At 49.2% G+C, this 20795-nt stretch overlaps 1 protein-coding gene across 1 annotated transcript in view; it reads right to left on the bottom strand.

Annotated features, from left to right (window-relative positions):
* Positions 1 to 4238: 4238 nt before the first annotated feature.
* LOC119089721 (protein spaetzle 5) overlaps positions 4239 to 20795 on the bottom strand; it is a 40868-nt gene continuing 24311 nt past the window's right edge. The window contains exons 4-8 of the mRNA XM_037212534.1: positions 13176 to 13268; positions 12000 to 12224; positions 9644 to 9717; positions 5595 to 5709; positions 4239 to 4408 (exon numbers count right to left, since the gene is read on the bottom strand). Coding sequence (XP_037068429.1) covers positions 4246 to 4408; positions 5595 to 5709; positions 9644 to 9717; positions 12000 to 12224; positions 13176 to 13268 — 670 coding nt within the window. The 3' untranslated portion in view covers positions 4239 to 4245. The remainder of the gene's footprint in view (positions 4409 to 5594; positions 5710 to 9643; positions 9718 to 11999; positions 12225 to 13175; positions 13269 to 20795) is intronic.

Genomic DNA, 20795 nt, shown 5'->3' on the forward strand with positions numbered 1-20795 from the left:
TGCTAGGGTACACTCAGCTGCTCAGGGCCCTCCATATAGGTCTTGGATTCTTTCCACTTGCTTGAAGAGCCTCGTGCTGTTGCTAGGGCTGTTGTAAGGTAGGGCACGGAGACACTCGATGCTCAGGGCCCTCTACTTTAATCGAGGGTTCTCTTCCTTTGGTCTCATTTGCGGAGGATTCTTCAATCCTATCGAGGCTCGTGTTGAAAACCTGCCCGTTGACTCTTAATCGCACAGAGGTATTAATTCATGGTCTTGGATAGTTCCCCTTTGCTCAGAGGGTCCCGTGCTTTGGTCGGGATGTGTCAGCCTACCGAGGCACTGCCGATCATTTAGGGCCAAACACGCTGATGTAAGGTTTTTTTGCTTGCTCTGAGGACCCTAAACTTGTTGACGGGAGCCACTTTGTTGACCTCCGCGGCACCAGTGATTGGTCATGTTCCGTACCTATTGGCCCTGGGGCCTTCGTCTTAGAGCAGCAGTCGAATTTGCCCCGATAAATGTTTACGCAAAATTGCCGAACGCAATTTCACATACTGACGACGTAGTATGTGCTATTTGCATTGGCCATTGACTGTATGACACTTATGATCCTAGTGCATCACGTCCTTAGCATATTTTGGATGCTAACTCAACTTCTCACTCAACTTTATTTTGCCTGTTGTTCCGAAACACAAAGCCTCAGAATCAGGACATCTAACATAATCTGTTGGAAATTAGTGAGATCTGAGTACGCATGCGTAGCACACCCAGCTTTATAGGGCTGTGCACAGTAAGATGGGTTTCCGTATTTATGAAATAAGTGAATAAGTAAATGCATACATACAAATACGTAATATATACACCGATATACCTATATTCACGCATATAAATAAGCATATATATATATATATATATATATATATATATATATATATATATATATATATATATTATATATATATATATATTATATATATATATATATATATATATATATATATGTATATGTATATATATATATATATATATATTATATATCATCATATATATATATATATATTATATATATATATATATATATAATATATAGTATATATATAGTATGTGTGTGGTGTGTGTGTGTGTGTGTGTGTGTGTGTGTGTGTGTGTGTGTGTGTGTGTGTGTGTGTGTGTGTGTGTGTGTGTGTGTGTGTGTGTTACATCCCACTTTTCTTAAAGGTAGTGACCGAGATACAAGGATATTTTTGCAGGCAAGCTCCAAGGGGCCGCCTCAGTGTTGCTGCCCTTCATCCCCTCGACGAAAGCCTGGATATCCGCCCCTTAGCGTAGTCGGAGGAGTTCTTCAAGTCAGCTCAAAGCTCATGTTGGCAACGATACTGGGGGAGGTGCGCGAGGAGCGAGGAGCGAGTGAGGCAGCACCCATTCGTAACCAAGATGGGGTTACCCATTCGTAACCAAAGCGTTGACGAATCGCGTCATTAGAGCCTTCGGAATACCTTAGTGCAAGCGCAGTGACATCAGGAGAAATCTGACTGGAAACGTCATGAATTAATTCTGTCGTTTTCTTGGCATTTGTTGGCTGACCTCACGTGAGTGCCATCCACAGGAGAATCCCTGCTCAGGCCGACGGCATAATGTCCTCATCGACGTGGTGGTCAAACTCAGTGCCTACCACCCGCGATGCTGACCACATGCTCGCTCGCAGCAGCGTTGTTTTGCAACAAAAACACCAACAGGAACGCCGGTCTCTCTCCTTAGGAATGCGTGTTCGGGAATCTTCCAACCTGCAGGTGGACGCTGTGTGAGATGGGACAAAGCCTCAGAAGGTCCAGCAGTCGAAGCGTCACCGGACGTCCGCACCTACCTGCCCGCGGCTCGCAGCGTACTCCTCAGGCCGCCGCGAGATGGCTTTCGACGATAGCGTCGCAGCACAACGAAAGAGAAGAATAGTTCACGAAAGAGTTGAGCAGTTCACGAAAGAGTAGACCAGTTCACGAAGGAGTAGCACAGTTCACGAAAGAGTAGAGCTGTTCACGGAAGAGTACAGCAATTCACGAAACAGTGGAGCAGTTCACAAAACAGTAGAGCAGTTAGCGAAAGAGAAGTGCAGTTCACGAAAGAGTAGAGCAGTTCACGGAAGAGTAGAGCAGTCCACGAAAGAGTAGAGCAGTTCGCGAAGAAGTAGAATTCTTCACAAAAGGGTGGAGCAGCTCGCGATTAGATATATCAAGAGTACGGCGATTCACGAAAGTGTAGAGCAGCTCACGAAAGAGTAGAGCAGTTCGCGAAAAAATACAGCTCTTCACAAAACGGTAGGGCAGTCCACGAAAGAGTAGAGCAGTTCACGAAAGCGTAGAGCAGCTCACGAAAGAGTAGAGCAGTTCACGAAAGAGCACGGCAATTCACGAAAGAGTAGAGCAGTTCACGAAACAGTAGGGTAGTTAGCGAAACGGAAGAGCAGTTCGAAAAGAGTAGAGCAGTTCACGAAAGAGTAGAGCGGTTCATTGAACAGTAGAGCAGTTCACAGAAGAGTAGAGCAGTTCACGGAAGAGCAGAGCAGGCCCGCGGCCAGGTCGGTCCGCGAGGGCGCTGGTGTCGGGGAGCGTGCGTCGGGCCGTGGCATTAGAATGCCAGCTTCGAGAACTGACAATGACAAATGACAGCTTCGAGAGCAGGCAGTGTCACGCGAGCTTCGGCTGCTCAAGAATCCTTCTGGCGCCGCGTACTGAAGCTCACCATGTTCAAATTCGATGACTGCGCGCAGAAGAGGCGAATCACATGCCTCTGCATGTCCGACATGCCTTTGAGAGGCAAAAAGTATGCCCTTAAAAATGCTTTCTGGCCGTATAGACCGCTGTTTTCGTACAGCATGGCTATATTACATCAAAGAATGTGTGATGCAAAGTTTTGTATTCAGTATGCGTTTTTTATCCGGCATGCAGTTTTACATATTATTAGGGTCATGTTATACACTGTTTGAGTCGACTCAATGATGGCTCACACCAACTAAAAAAAAAACATGGTCGACTCAATTCCTCGTCCAACTTAGGCACCGCCGGCCCGGAATTGTGGGGCGTCCCCTGCTAAGCCTGGTTTTGTGTGCTATGAAATTCAGCTCCAAGTTATTCTTGAGTCGAAGACAAGTCTGATTGATGTGGGTATGAATGGGGACTTCAGGCATGACGGCTGGAGGCCAAGAAATACTAACCGACTACATAGGGCTTCCCGTTGCCTCTTCTTAAATGTAAAGATATGACATCAAAAAATAGCAAACGCTCGGGAGATGGGCAAGCAGCACATCTCTTCCCTCAAACGCACATACACACCGAACGGAAGGGCCTGAATTGAGAGGACCAGAGCCTTTCGGCGCAGAATCGATTGTATACAGATCACGCCACCGGTGATGATCACGAAATCACATCGATTACACCGATCTTCATCAGCGGTTCTCGTCGGTAATTGCCTATGCCGCATCACGCTCGACGAACATGAACATCTCTTACACACCGATCACACTGACGACTGGTGGGGGGTGCGCCCACGGTGAGGGGGGGGGGGGGTAGGTGATAGGCCACACCCATCCATCACAGTCCTGACAGCGCCGCGTGCGCGCCAGGCGGACAGAGGCGACACCAGCGCCCCCTCCGTCGACGGCTGGCCCGCGGTGTGCCTGCCACCTGGCGCCCCCACATACACACACAGCACTCACCAGACCTAAAGACATTCATTAGACCTAACGGCACTCACTAGACCTAACGGCACTCATCAGACCTAGCGGCACTCACTAGATCTAACGGCATTCATTAGACCTAACGGCACTCACTAGACCTAATGGCACTCATCAGATCTAACGGCACACATTAGACTTAACGACACTCATTAGACCTAACTCTCGAGTTCCGATCCACCCTCCTTCAGCGGGTGCCGTCGGCGACGGCGCCCCACTCGAGCCGTGTCACCTCCCCGCGCCCTCCTCCTCCTGTCGTGTTCCGCCCGGCCGGCGGCACCTCGTCACCAGCGCGGATCGGGCCCGGCCGGCGGTGCTCCGTTACCAGCGCGGATCGGGCCCGGCCGGCGGTGCTCCGTCACCAGCGAGGATCGAGCCTGGCCGGCGGCGTCTGGTCGCCAGCGGGGATCGAGCCTGGCCGGCGGCGCCCGCTCTCCAGCGGGGATCGAGCCCGGCCGGCGGCGCCCGCTCTCCAGCGGGGATCGAGCCCGGCCGGCGGCGCCCGCTCTCCAGCGGGGATCGAGCCCGGCCGGCGGCTAGCTAATCTGACAGACGCAACAGTGCGGTATCCAGTAAAGGTCGGTGTAGACTTGCGAGCCACTTGGGTCAAGGCCCACCATCTTCTTCTGCACGTACTGCTGCTGGCACGTGGCCGCCATGCCCGCAGGAACTGTGCAAAGACCCAAGCAGCGGTCCGATCTGGGGTAACAGCAGAGGTCATCAAAGATGGTACCGGACGGGCCAGAGGTCACCACAGACGTCACCGGACGAGGGGGTGGCCGGGAGCGGTCACACCTGACCTCAATGGACAAGGGGTGGCTGGGAGTGGTCACAACTGACCGCAACGGACAAGAGGGGGCATGGAGAGGTCATTGGACAAGGTGGGTGGCAGGGAGAGGTCACCACAGACGTCACAGAACAAGGCATGTGATACAGATGGGTGGCCCGTGATCTTCACGAGAGTTAACGCTCTTGGCCCGGCACTATGCATACGTCCTGGAAAAATATCGGATCTTATTAGATGCCATGGATGCTTTCTTCACAACATTGACTCGATAAATGCCACTAAGGTTTGATCAAATTGTTAACAAATCATAGGCACAAGCGAACGATTTAAACTAACACTGATGAACTCGCTGTAGCCTAGTGTTACATACTGGATCGCCGACTATAGTTAAAAAGCGGGCTTTCTAGGGACGCCGTTCCATGTTGCGGCCAGTTCTAGTTTATAAAGACATTGTCATACGTAGCAGAAAGATAAACACTATAAGCTCTCACCGAACACAAAAATAGTACGTAAATTTATTTTGAAAAGGCTAACTCTTTCAAGACATAGTACCGGTTTTCTGCCTCCTGCCACATCTTCGCCTGCCCCAGATATCTCAGAATTACAGGTGCAATGTGTCATCACCAGAGGCCTGTGTCGTTACCATGGCGTTGAACCTGAGGCTTTAATATAATGAGGTAAGGGAGAATCGTGGGTCTTCTTCAACGTATAGATAAGGACTCCTTGGACAAATATAATACCATCGGTAGGCCGGCGTTATGACCATCGGTAGGCTGGCGTTATGACTATCGATAGGCCGGTGTTATGACTATTGGCAGGCCGGCGCTATGACCATCGGTAGGCCGACGTTATGATAATCGGTAGGCCGGCGTTATGACCATCGGTAGGCCGGCGTTATGACCATCGGTAGGCCGGCGTTATGATCATCGGTAGGCCGGCGTTGTTTTCCCGTCACAAGGTCCATCGAGCAATGCTAAAACCACAGCAGAGAGATGATCACACAGCTGACCTACAGCGTCACGGACTTCCGACGTCATTGTAGCGTCATACCTCAGAGGCGTGTCGCCATTGGTCGGTCGGCCCGGCCGGTGGACTCACATGCAGCGCTCGGCGCGAACCAGCTGAGTGTAGCGCACGTCTAGCTCTTCCATGTTGACGACGAACCTCCACTCGCCGCGGTTGTTAAGCCCCGCCTTTGGCGTGACGAACTGGCCTGAGAACCAATCAGAGGGCATGGCAGATGGTCCGAATTTGTCGTGTTTTGAGCTTTGCTCATGAGGAGCTACTCTCGAAGACGAGCGCTACGTCATTTGACGTCTTACCCACCCATGATCTTGGGTTCATGGAATACATTGTTATGCAGTGGCAGATCCAGAGGGGAGGGGGCGCGGGGCCATGCCCCTTTGGGCCCGAAGGAGCCCGTCGACTCCAAAGGAGCCCGTAGCCAACCGTGCAAACGTAGTTTTTTTTTTAGAACAAAGCACAATCAAATTGGACGTGTTTGGCCTCCAGACGACCAAGAATGGTCGCAAGCAAAAGTGAAGGGCCCGTGAACAGACAAAAATAGTTATTCGCTGATTGAAAGGGTGGTTATTTAGAGATGTTGTGGGTCTCATTAGATTGTCCAGAGGCCTTGCACTGTTCCCGGGGCCCTGGTGTTCACTCGCCAGGTCAATCCGATCGTTAAGGAGCCTTCCATGTTGCCCTTGATCTCTTTGCATTTGGTCGGAGAGCCCCACGCTGCTGTTGGGCCCTACTAGCTAACACGCCGGGGCACTCTTGATTTATCAGGGCCATTGTGTAGGGACACTGTGCTCCTCTCGTCTGCTCGGAGGGTCCTGCACTCTGGCCGGGGCTCTAGCCAGGGGCAACATGCTATGGCAACGCGGCAACACGCCGGACGCTCCCGATCGTTCAGGAGTCCATCACATTGGTGTTGGGTCCTTTTCGCTTGCCCTGTGTAATGGTGGAGGCAAGGAGCACAAGGGTACGTGTCCCTGAGGGGCCCCGAGAGCCCTGGGGCCCTTTGCGCCGATCGGGGGCCCCCTGGGTCGATGAGGGCCTAGATGATGGTCAGACACCATCAGTGCCGCACAGTTGGCTCCGTGTCGGTATGGGTCTGAGGGCACATTTCCCAAGCAGGGGCCACGCCTGTGTTGGCAAGGGGGCCCGAATCGGTGAGAGGCAGTGTTCGAGGATGCCCGAAGAGAGACCGGACGGCCCGCTGGAACCGACGATCAATAGTCCGATTGAAGGGCCTAAGGGTAGGAATAGATGGCTGGGGTCATATTTAGGAGCCCTGGCCCATGGGAGTGGGCCCTCAAATGACAGTCAGAGGGCTTCTTGCACCAGTTGAGGACTCCAGAGACAATGCAGGATTCTATGCCGGCCAGAAGCTACCGACACCGAACAGTCGGCTCCGTGCCGGTCTGGGGCTTGGGGGCCCATTTCTCAAACAACAGCAAGGCCGCAACCCGCGAACTGCAACAGTCTGGATCCCTGAAACAATGAGGGCCTCTGTGCCGGCCAGAGGTCAGGGGTCATGTGTCGGCAGGTGACTGCGAGTCGGTCACGGGCCTTGTTTGAGAAGGCCCGAAGAGGGACCGACGAACACTCAGGACCATAGACCTAGGGCCAAATTGGAAGGCTGAAGAGCCTGAAGGGCCCGAACGACTGGGATCTGCATTTCAATCATGGGACCACCTGCGGCGATCAGGGATCTTTTTGCGTCAATGTGGGTTCCTGCGTCAGTATCCAACTACGCGGGTTAGGAGGCATCAGGGGGGGAACCTAGATCATATGATGCATTCCCATAAGGGCCTCTGGATCGACCATGGGACAGCCCCGCCTATATATATATAGATAGATAGATAAATAGATAGATAGATAGATAGATAGATAGATAGATAGATAGATAGTAGAGAGAGATAGAGAGAGAGAGAGAGAAGAGAGAGAGAGACGAAGGAGTAGAGAGCGAGAGAGAGATAAGAGAGAGAGAGAGAGAGAGAGAGAGAGAGAGAGAGAGAGAGAGATAGAGAGAGAGAGAGAGGAGAGAGGAAGAGAGAGAGAGAGAGAGAGAAGAGAGAGAAGAGGAGAGAGAGCGAGAGAGAGAGAGAGGAGAGAGAGAAGAGAGAGAGAGAGAGAGAGAGAGAGAGAGAGAGAGAGAGAGAGAGAGAGAGAGCGAGAGAGAGAGAGAGAGAGAGAGGAGAGAGAGAGAGAGAGAGAGAGAGAGAGAGAGAGAGAGAGAGAGAGAGAGAGAGAGAGAGAGGAGAGAGAGAGAAGAGAAGAAGAGAGGAGAGAGAGAGAGAGAGAGAGATAGAGAGAGAGAGAGAGAGAGAGAGGAGAGAGAGAGAGAGAGAGAGAAGAGGAGAGAGAGAGAGGAGAGAGAGAGAGGAGAGAGAGAGAGAGAGAGAGAGAGAGAGGAGAGAGAGAGAGAGAGAGGAGAGAGAGCGAGAGAGAAGAGAGAGAGAGAGAGAGAGAGAGAGAGAGAGATATATATATATATATATATATATATATATATATATATTCGTGTATGTATATATGCGTTTGTAAACTTGAATATGTATTCATATATATATATATATATATATATATATATATATATATATATATATATATATATATATATATATAGTTATTCATTCATTTATGTATGTGTGTATATATGTCCTGACAAAGCGTCTGTCTCTCCTTGTCGACACAGTTATACTTGCCCTGTTGTTTTGCTTTTCTTAAGCGCTGGGTATTTGTGGAAGGATGCTTTTCAGCTGTTCCAGCTTTAGTGAGTGAGAAATGTCTGGCCGCTTCTTGCAGCTTGGTGACATTATGCGCCAGATAGTGAAAAATGGCTCCACCGGGACGTACACAAATATTGATACACCCGCTTCCCAAAATAAAGCTGAACACATCACCGATCATCATAGTACATCAAAATCAGTTAAGAGTGCGGACAATCTTTTAGGCCCCCATGATGCTATGACTAGCATACTGTACTGGTATCCTGGAGATCCAGTGTTGAGTCGCGATGAGTAGACCCAAATTTCGCACTATCTGCTGAAGAATATCGCCAAAATGCAAAAACAGGCCAGAAAATTCTAACCCATCAAAGCTGAAGTAGCTGAAAAATATAATTCAACAACCATACTTTTTCCTTTCTTTTTGATGCAAGTACATACACAAAAAAGCGCCAGTAAAGAGCATGTCATGGCGTTCGTATATTAAGCGGGCTTTATTCTATAAAACGAAAGATAGGATAGGATAGGAAAGATAGGATAGGATAGGAAAGATAAGATAGGATAGGAAAGATAGAAAACGTAGGATACCGGATGTTTGAATAACCACAACCCGTCGAGGTTATTGAGGAAAGTAGATTCAATTTCCATACGAGCGGACTAAAAACTCGTAATTGGCGTTGATCCTCCCCAGCAAGATACGGAGGCGCACAGTGTTCTTGGCATTGCACCTCGTTTCTCAAAAACACGTCAAATTGGATCGAATTGTCACATCAGCCTGATGACAGCGAATTCTGGTTCATAGACCGCAGGAGTTTGCAAATTTTGTTCAGGAAGCCTCGCCCCTCTATTTGGGAGATGAAGCTTGCATATTGTTTGTGCCTTATGGACTCGTAGAGCCGTCCGCACTGCACGTTGCTTCAATGCCGGGTGACGCCTCCCAGTTCTCAGTTCTCACACAGTTCTCTGTCTAGTTCTCAGTTCTGAGGCTCAGTTCTCAGTCAATTCTCAAACTTACTTTTCGGACTCAGTTTTCCGACTCAGTCCTTAGACTCAGTTCTCAGACTCAGTTCTTAGACTAAGTTCTCATTCGGTTTTGAGGCTCACTTCTCACACAGTTCTCAGGTTCAGTTCTCGGACTCAGTTTTCAGTTTTCAGACTAAGATCTCAGTTCAGTCGTCAGGCTCAGTTCGGGGCGAGTTACCTGAGGGAGTTACCTGAGGTGGGACAGAGTTACTTGAGTTACAGAGCGAGTTACCTGAGCGAGTTAACTGTCCAGCGAGTTACCAGAGCGAGTTACCTGAGCAAGCTACATGTTCAGCGAGTTACCAGAGCGAGTTACCTGAGCAAGTTACCTGTTCAGTGAAGTACCTGAGCGAGTTACCTGAGCGAGTTACCTGTTCAGCAAGTTACCTGAGGTGGGGCAGAGCTGAGAACCTTCGGAGGAGTCCGCTTGGCGCTTCTGGCGGGCGATGGAGAAACCGTACCTGAAACACGGTCAGTAAAAATCCCCGACGTTATGAGTCTGTTGTGTGACGCGCATACAATCTGCTCGCCCTCTCCACAACATCATGTGCGCGATGTGGACAGCTGAACGAGCCGGCGTGACATTTTACACTGTGGACCCAGGCCTTGCCGTGATGTTGAAAAGTACGATTTGTAACCTTAGAAAACGGTCATCGCCGGTGAGAACGAATAACGTTCCGCCAAGGTCAGCTGAACACCTGCAATTCTATGCATATCTACATACTACGCAATATACCAAATTCAAGTCCCTGGAATTCATGCAGAGCAAAGCACCCTTACATACGCTTTCATGTGAGCAAACATTTGTACTTGCATGCTCCATGCATATCATGTCTTTTTTGTGTACTTCGGGCGACAGGAATTTAGCTCAACTGATCATCTGACTGACATCACTGACTTGACATTGCTAGACTGCCAGGAACGATAAAACATTCGCTTGCTTACTATCGCGTATCGTTACGTTCAGGCGTGGTTACGAACCACGCAAAATTATTTTTCGAAGCATTCAAGTCTAACAGCCAGATGCCGTTGTCTTTCGGTTCTGACAATCGACACGCACGTTTTTTTCGCATCTCTGCATTAACCATATCCAAAATAGAAGCTACGTTTTTGGGGACATCACGCTAAACACAGCTTAACCAAGTGGCAAGGGTTCGCCAGGAGTAACCAGTGCGTAACCAGGGAGAGAAGAGGTTAGAAAATAGTCAAAAGTGGGTAGCAAAATTTACGGAGAACCTCTAAAGTTGCCCTTTTCTTTGTGGTACTGTAGCATCAGCAGTGACTGACGTTTCATACCCAGAATATGTGTGTAGTTGAAACCTGATCTGGGGCTTGACAACCGTAACGGCAAGCGACGTCCAACCGACCTACAAGACATCAGCTTGACGCCGTGGAGTGACGTCATCATGACTGCATTTGGGCGCACCAATTAGACAGCATTAGTGATGTAGACCTGACTCTTGTGTAAGCAGGCGCATGCAGCCATGTTCGTCCCTGTCTGGTTACCACGCCAACGTTATGGTGTAACGATTGTGTAACTGTAGTAGCTTCCAAGTGGCAAACATTCAGCTGACTTGTGCAAGAGTGCGAAGTGGTTTCGGTGCCGAGATGCTGGAATTCACCAGTCACCGGACAAATTGAATTCTAATAATTTTAGGAAGTTACCTGCCACTGAATCTGAGCTATCGGGTTTCGCTTCTCCCGTCTAGCCTAACGGACGATGCTGGCGAGACCGTCCAGCCCAACCGACAACGCCGGCGAGACCGTCCAGCCCAACCGAAAACGCCGGCGAGACCGTCCAGCCCAACGGACGACGCCGGCGAGGCCGTCCAGCCTAGCCGACGGTGCTGGCGAGACCGTCCAGCACAACCGAAAACGCCGGCGAGACCGTCCGGCCTAGCCGACAACGCTGGCGAGGCCGTCCAGCCTAACCGACGATGCCGGCGAGACCGTTCAGCTCATCCGACGATGCTGACGAGACCGTCCAGCCCAACCGACGACGTCAGCGAGACCGTCCAGCGCAACCGAGAACGCCGGCGAGACCGTCCAGACTAACCAACGATGCCGTTGGGACCGTCCAGCCCAACCGACGATGCCGGCGAGACCGTTCAGCCTAACAGACGATGCTGGCGAGACCGTCCAGCCTAGCCGACGATGCCAGTGAAGTCGTCCAGCACAGCCGACGGTCCGCCCAGCCCAACCGACGATGCCAGTGAGACCGTCCAGCCTAACCGACGACACCGGCGAGACCGTCCAGCCCAACCGACGATGCCGAGTGAGGCCCGTCCAGCACAGCTGACGTCCGCCCAGCCCAAACGACGATGCCAGTGAGACCGTCCAGCCTAACCGACGACACCGGCCGAGACCGTCTAGCCTACCGACGATGCCAGTGAGGCCGTCCAGCACAGCCGACGGTCCGCCCAGCCTAACCGACGATGCCAGTGAGACCGTCAAGCGCCGATCGGATTGTTCAAAAGGACCACCATCAAACACGCAATTAAACACAGGTTACGCGGGCTACTCCGACTAGCCCGAATCCCGCATCTCATGCCGTTTGCGCCACCACAGCTGCTCCGGTCCGCAGGCTTGTAGCCCCGCCGTGCCATCATGCCGCATGCTGTCAGTCGGTGCCGAGCGCCCGCCTCCAGTGACGTCACAGCCGCTGCCGCACGTCGACATCGCTGCACTGTCCTGTGGGTACTCACTCCCAGGTGACCGGTTAGAGGGGGTGTCGTAGTTGTACCCCGATTGGCTGCGCTGCTGTTCGGAAGGCGGGGCCGAGTAGAGGAAACCGCCGGCCGTACGCTGGATCGAGCCCTGATTGGCGCTGAGCTCGGCGGCCTTGAAGTTGATTGGCGGCCGGTCCCGACTGGCCTTGGGCTGGGTCGGCGATGGGCGGGCGCGGGCAGCGAAGGGCGACTGGTAGCTTCGGGGATTCGATGAAGACGGGCTTTGGGCGTCGCTCTGCCTGAGGGCAAACGTCGGAGCTGTGGCATGAACATGGCAAGTGGTGACGGCGTGTAGAAGAACGACGGACGATACCCGTAAATCTGTCATCAAGCCAATTCCAATCTACGGCCCGTCAACACTGTCGTCATCTGGCATGATGTTGAGTACAAGAAGCTGAATGAATCTCACGAGCGAAAAAGCAAGGCCCGCAAAATCTAACTGTTGCAACAAAACGTAAGCCTCTAGAGCGCTGCATAGACGTGTACTTTGAGCTACTTAGTTGAGCTGTAGCCGGCTGAGATTACAGGCACAGTATTCCAGACTGGGTTTGAAGGCACCACTGTTATGCAGACGCACTGCCGTGGTTACAAAGATGGCTCGTTTGGCATGGGCGATCAGAGCCATGATTGCAACACGGCTCCGCACCCACCCACGTGGAAGCGTCAAAAAAGTAGATGCGTGAGAACGCAACACTCAAGGAATCACAACGTCCGTATGAAAGAGCGATGCAGCACAGCTTTTCCGTACAAAAGCGATTGCATTTTCCGCGCTACCAGACAAAAACAAATGGTGCAGCCAAAGGTAAAAGCTGTATTCAATGTATTGTATGTCAATGTACAATGTATCGCTGAATATCACCACCCAACATGTGCCTGGAAACCCCAAACAGATCCCAGGATCCCATAAACATGGCACTCCATGGTATCCTGGACCCACTCTTAGGATCCAGGCACATTCCTGCCCACCAGCAAGTCGTTCATTTTCACGTTGATGCCTCCTGTTTAATGCCGCTGCATCATTAGTATTGCTTTTTGGTTTCCTTGTTCTTCAAATGCAGCACAGAGGGATATTGAACAGATGACCTGACTTATTGGTTACGATGCTGGCGTCGTTCTCACTTTAAACGTTTGGAAAAGCGGCGTATATGCCTCACCGGCATGGAAGGCAACGGCGAGCATGTCTCACTTACGGCGGTGAGCTGGTGAGCGTGTCACTGTTCTCACTGACGAACACCGACGACAAATCGTACTTCCAATTGACCAGAAGCCGCTTGATGATTTCCCTGGAATGATATTGTGCACTGTCAGCTCATCATGGTGCTGTAATCTCTCATTGGTTTTCACGAACAGACGGAAGCAGGCTACAGTGAAGGTCAGTTGATTGCCACGACCAACGAGCTATTTACGTATGGGGTGTCTGTTTTCTCTCCGTACTCCACCTGTTTGGACAGAGCATGGACGAACTCTTGGTAGGTAGATGACATTGCTCATCTGGTACGTACGGAAAAGTTGGGGATTAGCTGGGGATAGAACCTGGATCCCCGCTTTCGCGGCAACTGTCCCGACCACTAAACTACGTGCGTACTACCTCTTTTATTCTCTTTTGCGTTCTGCCCCTTCTCACTTGCTCCCTTTCGCTATAAATGTAAAATGCATTGGAGGGATGATATGAGCCAGCGAGCAACTGTATTAGTTTTCATGTTTTGCGTACCTGACGAGCAAATGATCTAGCTGCAGTGTGGCTGTTCAAAAACTGTTCTCAACGCTGGAGCACGAAGAGAACAGTATCATACCTGACAGTCTTGGCTGTAGTTTTAAACTCGAGTGAAAAACATTAACTTAGCGCACCTTTGTGTTCTTGCGACAGACATAATTTTTATGAGTTGTATAGTTTTTAGGTTTTATAAGCTTGTGTAAGTTTTAAAATGCACATTTTATGGTAGGACCATAACAAATCACACAAAGCACGACAAGAAGCCGAAACGTGGGACATTTATGGGACACTTATGCAAAAGTTTGTATATGCCGAGGCATTCTAACAGGTTTGATCATCTGAACCTGACAAACATTCCGTACATCGCGATTAACGGAACACTTGATGACAGCTATAGGGCAACAGATGACAACACAAGAGCGATACAAATCACCCAGGCAAATGGGCGTACAAGGACAATCGAGGACACACAAAAGTATTGTTTTTTTTGCTGAGGACGAGTGTATTGGTTGAGTTGAAATGCTATCTAATCCGGAGGCACATGCGACGCACCTGCCCCTTCTGATGGCCACGTTGGTCTGTACAGGTTAGCGTGCGCCAAGTGCGGTTTTAGGTGGTCCTGGATTGGACCTGACCACTCTGCATTCTATGCCGCCAGTTTTCAGGGATCTTTTACCTGACAGCATTATTCGTCGTCGATATAGGATGATTCGAGGCATATCATAATTTGTTTTGTTTTGTTGGAAGATTTTCGGGGTTTGGATGCTGGTTGATAGCTTGGTTAAAAGGAATGTTTCACATCCAAAAATATTGAAGCAAGCATCAGCTATGGTGAAATAAACTCACTTTACATTACTGGTATGCTTTTGAATTGAAAAGAATGTTTAGGACAACTAAATTTCACTACCTCGTACATATGCTCCTCAGTACGTTATTGTTTGATTGCATCATGAAACGTTTGCATCACGCCAGCAGTGCTACAAAACTGGCCGTGGAAAATTGCCACCCTAACCGACACACTGACTCACTTGTAGTACTTCAACTTGCCAATAGATACCGTTGGCGGTGCTGGACGTGTTTGCTGAAGCAAAGATTGTTATGTACTTGTGTTTTGGCCCTTTTCGTGGTGTTGCAGCATAACTGTCCGTGCGCTTAAGGTGCTGACCTGTAGTCACATTTTCGATTAGGGCACTACTCTTAAACTGAGTGTTACACATCTGTGTGGGTTTTTGAGCTGAAATAGTCATCTTGAATGTATTTGGTACAGGTCACAGCCTAACCTTTATTGACCCGGCATTGACTGAGGGGGGTCAAATCTGCCCCCCGTCCATTATTCGTGATAATTAAAAAACGCCTCGAGATATCATTGTGAAATTTTTAATAGTTGTCAGTTGAGGAGTTATATGCATTGCGCCGCCATAACAACTGTGAAAAGATAGCAAATCAATCATTAGGGATGTCACAGTGACGTCATGATTGCCGTTTTTCACAAAAGCACACAGCCAAATATAAATTGACACACAAGCTGAACAAAAGTATATATCTTACATCCGTTAGCGAGAAGTGTGAGCCAATAGTCCATCATTCATAAGCCTCATCGTCGTTTGTTTCAATGTTTGTTAAACGTTGAAATATTGGTATACCAAATAACATAAATATTCGTGAAAAGTACACTCAATATTTTCTGGTCTCATACCCAAAACTTTGCAAACAGGAAAATAGGTGCCCTAGACACAGCTATGAAGGGTGTGTGTACAAAGTTTCAAGCAAAAATTTGAAGTAATGACTGAGCTATGGCTTGAAATGAATCACAGTGCATGCTGCCCGTAACGAGGCGCCCGGCCGGCGGCGGCGAGCGGCGGGGCTCAGCTCTGCCGCACCGACACGTTGACTGGGCGGCGGAAGTCGTTTATCAGTTAGTTTCACACGCAAACCAACGACACGTGACTGGCGGCTGCGTTGAAGGGTGTCAGGTAGCACTATCGGCAGGACTGGACTGTCGAAAACAACGCGAAAATCGATCAAACCGTTTATTCACCACCGAAGTTAATTATTTGACCTTGACCCTGGACGGTTTAAGAACAGGTAACAGCTCCTGCCCATGTGTCTTATACCCATAATTGCGGCTAAGCTCTGCCACTTAGCGTGTAGATGGCTCAAATTTCATGAAAAGAAATATACCAAAATGTGCTTATAAGTGAAATGTGCTGTGGAAGCGGTCGGATATTCCAGGGAAAATTTCGTTTTATTTGACCTTGACTTGTGACCTTGATACGCACCTAAACTCAATGTTTTGTATATTTTCTTTGTATGAGACTGCACGCCATGGCGCCATCGATTGCGATTTAAATTTTTGGATACGGCCGACGTTTTGTAAAATGAGCAGAAGGTTCAGATCTGCCCCCTCCGGTCAATGGTTCAAGTCATACTTGTGCTTAAATCAGGGGGTAGATTTGACCCCCGGTCAATGCCGGGACAAGTAGGGCAAGGCTGTGAACTGCACCTAATGCGTTCAAGATGGGTTTTTCAGCTAAAAAACCCATACCGATGTGGAACACTCACTTTAACAATAGTGTCACTATCGAGCATGTGAACACAGGCCAGCGCCTTAAATCCACGGGCAATTTTGCAACAACACCAGGAGAGGGGCCAAAATATGGGTATATGTGTAGGCTATAAGTTCATTATTGCTGTCGCCCATAATGGTGTTTAGGAGTCTTTTTTCATATCTCCATAATTTTGAGTGTGAGACCAAAAATGTTGAGTGCACTTTTTATCAATATTTCTGTTGTCTGGCATGCCAATATTTCATTGCATACATTAAAACAACACAAGGATAAGGCATATAAATGATGAAATAAATTGCTCACATTTTCCTTTTACATATGTTAAAAGTGCTCTTTCGCTTGGCTTCTGTGGCTTCTTTTTTTTGCCTACATCTATACGCTTTTGTACAAAAATCTGCAAACACAACGGCACTCCGACATCACTGACTTTGAATCTATCATGATCTTATAGTTGTCAGTTTGACACAAGGTGTAGAAGTACTGAAAATTTTGCAGCGACATTCAAGGCATTTTTAATGATTACGGTTATTGGGCGGGGGGAAGGGGGCAAATTGGACCTCTAGCCAATGCCGAGTTAAAACACCTCACAAATGTGGAGCACCCTCTGTGACTTAAGTTAAAACTAGCCTGTGTATATCCGTTGCTTTGGCCTTTATGCGCGATATGGTCCGTACTGCGGTGGATGGCCCGTGATGTGGATCACAGGTCACCGTAGCTAATGTCTTAGAGTATTTCTAGAGTTTTTTTGTGGGTCTTGGATGTACACATGTAAATTGCAAGGATATGTCAGAGTGCGTTTCTTTTATTCGAAATTTGGTGACGCATGCGTTGTCTGCAGACCGTGTCAAGAGAACGTCCAAGACTGGATAGCACCACGTTCATCCTGCCGTTCGGTTGAACAGTTCTTGTGGATGGTTGGGGAGAATTCCTGCGGCATCAGAAATAAGTGTCGCCTTGTCTTACAGGAATTGCACGGGTGTTCTGATATTTTTCAGTCAAAGTCTTGTCAAACAAATGATCTAAAACACTTTAAATCTGAAGATGTCGGACACAAACATGGATAAACTGGAAGCATTCCAACAATGCAACGTAACTGAGTTTTCCTGTGACCTTCCCAGTTTGCGCACTCAACGATATAGCATCACTTGAACCTCAATGACATTCTGTGGTCATCATAGGTCATCATGCTGTCAAGTCATTGGTCACTAACCCAACCTGACCTTGGGCTTTCCTTTCCCGTGCTATCCGTTTGAGTACCACCATTGTCGTAAATTTGGGTGCCAATGATCTAACTGTAGCACTTTTTTACACATAACAGCGACCTTAAAGTTCAAAATGCATCACAAGGTCACTGACCTAATTTCAACCGCATTCTAAAATACAGTGCATCATGGCTGATATTTCCCAGCCACATTTGCCACACCAACATCATAATGTCACTTACACGACCCCAACTGGTAACTACCAACCGAACATGTTACATTGGGATAACCATCTCACTAACTTACATGGCCTTGATTTCTGAACCATGCTTACTTGTGTTTCTTTTTCGTACCTCACTCTTTCGATCAGCGCTGGATTCTAGCACCGACATGATATTGCGATCTCAGAAAGGTCAGCATAGGTCAATGACCTAGTTTGAAACTTAATAACAGGCTTTGCCCAAATCGGGTCCAACAGCATCGACCACAGCTGCCAACCAAAAAGCAAGATAGCTAGTTGGCAAATATATGTGTCGTGCAAAGTAAACAGCGAGTGTCTTCGGCTGTCTTCGGCAGCTGTTTTATCTAGCTGCTCTGTCAAGAGACCGAGATGACTTGAGACATAAGCAAGTGTTGTAAAGCGTGCATGAATTACAGAACGACCCTTCTCTCGTCTCTCCCGTCAGCCCCAACCCGAACATACCGGGAGAGGGCGGGATGCACAGCCGAAGCTTGTGCGAACCACTGTCGGTGCTAGGGAGCTAACCAGAATGAATTAGTACCTTCAGGCAATGCTGTCGATTTGTAAAATTAATGGGCAGCTGTTTTATCTTATGGTGTCGCATTCTCTGTGCCAAATGAGCTAAATATTTAAAGGAACTTGGCCAATCTTGATTTAGCCCTCTCACTTCCAGAACACGTGTCGCAATCAGATTCGTACCGGGCATCGCCAGCGACGCGGCAATATCGCTCTAGCGTGATATAAAATTGGATTTATGCATGCAGAGGTGGGGGATTTCCAAGCGATTTCATCACTCCTTGTGACTGGTAAGCAAGGAGCCTTGTGAAAGAGTCCGAGAAGAATGGGAGCGCCACAGGAGTGTGCAGAGAAACTCGCGTTTGCGAATCAGCGGTGCCTTTCTCACTTTGCCATCTCATAGAAGGTTTGTCTAAGTTGTTCGGTGCATTAGCGAGGGACATTATTCACATAGATAAGACAGTAGTATTAGCCTTATTCGTCGGAGAAAAACCAGGGGAATGGAGATTAGTTGGGTTGATATTTCGGCACTATGCCTTTATCGAAACAATGGCAGAAGTGAATTCATTGATTTTCGGCATATTGCCGAAAAGTCCACCCAACTATATCTCAATTCTCCTGGTTTTTATCCGAGAAATAAGGCTAATACTGCTGTCTTATCATAGAAGGTTTACACTAAACATGAAGCCGTTCCGCAGAAATTCGGTCTAAATTTGTTTGCGTTCAGTACGTATTGGGTACTTCTCCCTGAGGAATATTTTAACTACACTCCTGCCACGGGCGGTCTGTAAGCAGTTTTTGCTAGTAAATTATGTGGTCGGTTACGTCATGAGCACAAACTGACGAACTAGCTGCTGTCGAGAGTCCCCACCCCCAACACCCAACAATTCGCAGGTGCTCGCTACTGGTCCCGACCGCCAAACGTCTTCACGGACAGATGTTGACCTGAATTCATCTAGCACCTTTTCAACAGTGACGATTTATCTCAGTCTGATTCGTGGTCGCGCCTACGCGCCCCCATTGTCGAGATTCCACCCGGTCAGGCGCGCCATTGCGGTGAACAGCGGGTCCCCGCCAGAGACGGGCGCGCGCGCTGCTGCTGATTGGTTCTGCGCGCAGCTGCGGGGAGCGGCCTAATGACCTCGTTGCGGCGCCCTGCATTGTCGCAATGGGAAAACCATCCGCCTGCGGGTACCGGCTGGTGTCAGCGGCGCTTGGAGTGGGAGTACACGGACGGTGCTGGAAGGGCCTCCACTGGCTCGAAACCTGGGTGACAGCTGGCCAGCGTCGTCTTGCAGCATATGAAGAGGTATGGGTCATGGGGGTAGAGATGAGGGAGGGAGAGAGGGGAGAGGGAGAGGGAGAGAGGGAGGGAGCCAGAGAGCGAGAGAGAGAGAGAGAGAGAGAGAGAGAGAGAGAGAGAGAGAGAGAGAGAAGAGAGATAGAGAGAGAGAAGAGAGAAGATAGAGAGATAGAGAGAGAGAGAGAGGAGAGAGAGAGAGAGAGAGAGAGAGAGAGAGAGAGAGAGAGAGAGAGAGCGAGAGAGAGGAGAGAGAGAGATAGAGGAGAGAGAGGAGAGAAGAGAAGAGAGAGGAGAGAGAGAGAGAGAAGAGAGAAGAGAGAGAGAGAGAGAGAGAGAAGAGAGAGAGAGAGGAGAAGAGAGAGAGAGAGAGAGAGAGAAGAGAGAGAGAGAGAGAGAGAGAATAGAGAGAGAGAAGAAGAGAGAGAGAGAGGAGGAGAAGAGAGAGAGAGAGCGAGAGAGAGAGAGGAAGAGGGAGAGAGAGAAGAGAGAGAGAGAGAGGCGAGAGAGATATAGAGAGCGAGAGAGAGAGAGAGAGAGAGAGAGAGAGAGAGAGAGAGAGGAGGAGAGAGAGGAGAGAGAGCAAGGCGGCTATCGTTGTTCGGGCGGCTTTGTCAAGGCGGTTTTGTAAATTCCAGCGTCTAGGGCGGATAGCAGGCATGTGCCAGGATGTGCGTAACGAATCCTCCTCCCGCTACTTTTTTATAAATTTGATCCGAACCTTTTCAGTGGATGGATTTCTGGGATCAGTGCTCATGCTAAGCAGTGCTTGTTGTATGAGCCCTAAGCCCCACCATCCGATCGCACAATTCCAGGCAACAGCAGAATTTAGCGCCGAAAGCTTAACGTGCCGCAATGTTCGGCGCGGTCCGTCCTGCCCTCTGACGTCAACTGACCTTTAGCGCGACCGCTGCCACCGGCCGCAGGCCATACCTGTCAAGGGCAAATAGCGAGCGCCCTGAAGCGGCTCAAACCCACCCTGCCATGGGTGGGTAGATCGGAAGGCAGGCACTCTAAACAACTGAGCCACCGGGATGGACAATTCTAGGCTTTCTGAGACTTCGTCTCGTAAAGACCAGATTTGCTTATATCAGACCGCTTCTAAAGGGTTTTTAACGAAAAGTCGGCTCAAGCGTTGTTCACAAAAACCAAGCGACGCAAATTTATGTTAACAGACAGCAGAAATATGAAAATCTTCACATTAATATAAGAAGAGCAGCATTCGTAATCGCCATTTAGATCGCCGCTCAGACCAGTGGTCGAGCAGCCA

This window comes from Pollicipes pollicipes, unplaced genomic scaffold (assembly GCF_011947565.3).
Source record: "Pollicipes pollicipes isolate AB1234 unplaced genomic scaffold, Ppol_2.1 Scaffold_1600;HRSCAF=1878_pilon_pilon_pilon, whole genome shotgun sequence".
NCBI classification, from domain to species: Eukaryota; Metazoa; Arthropoda; class Thecostraca; order Pollicipedomorpha; family Pollicipedidae; genus Pollicipes; species Pollicipes pollicipes.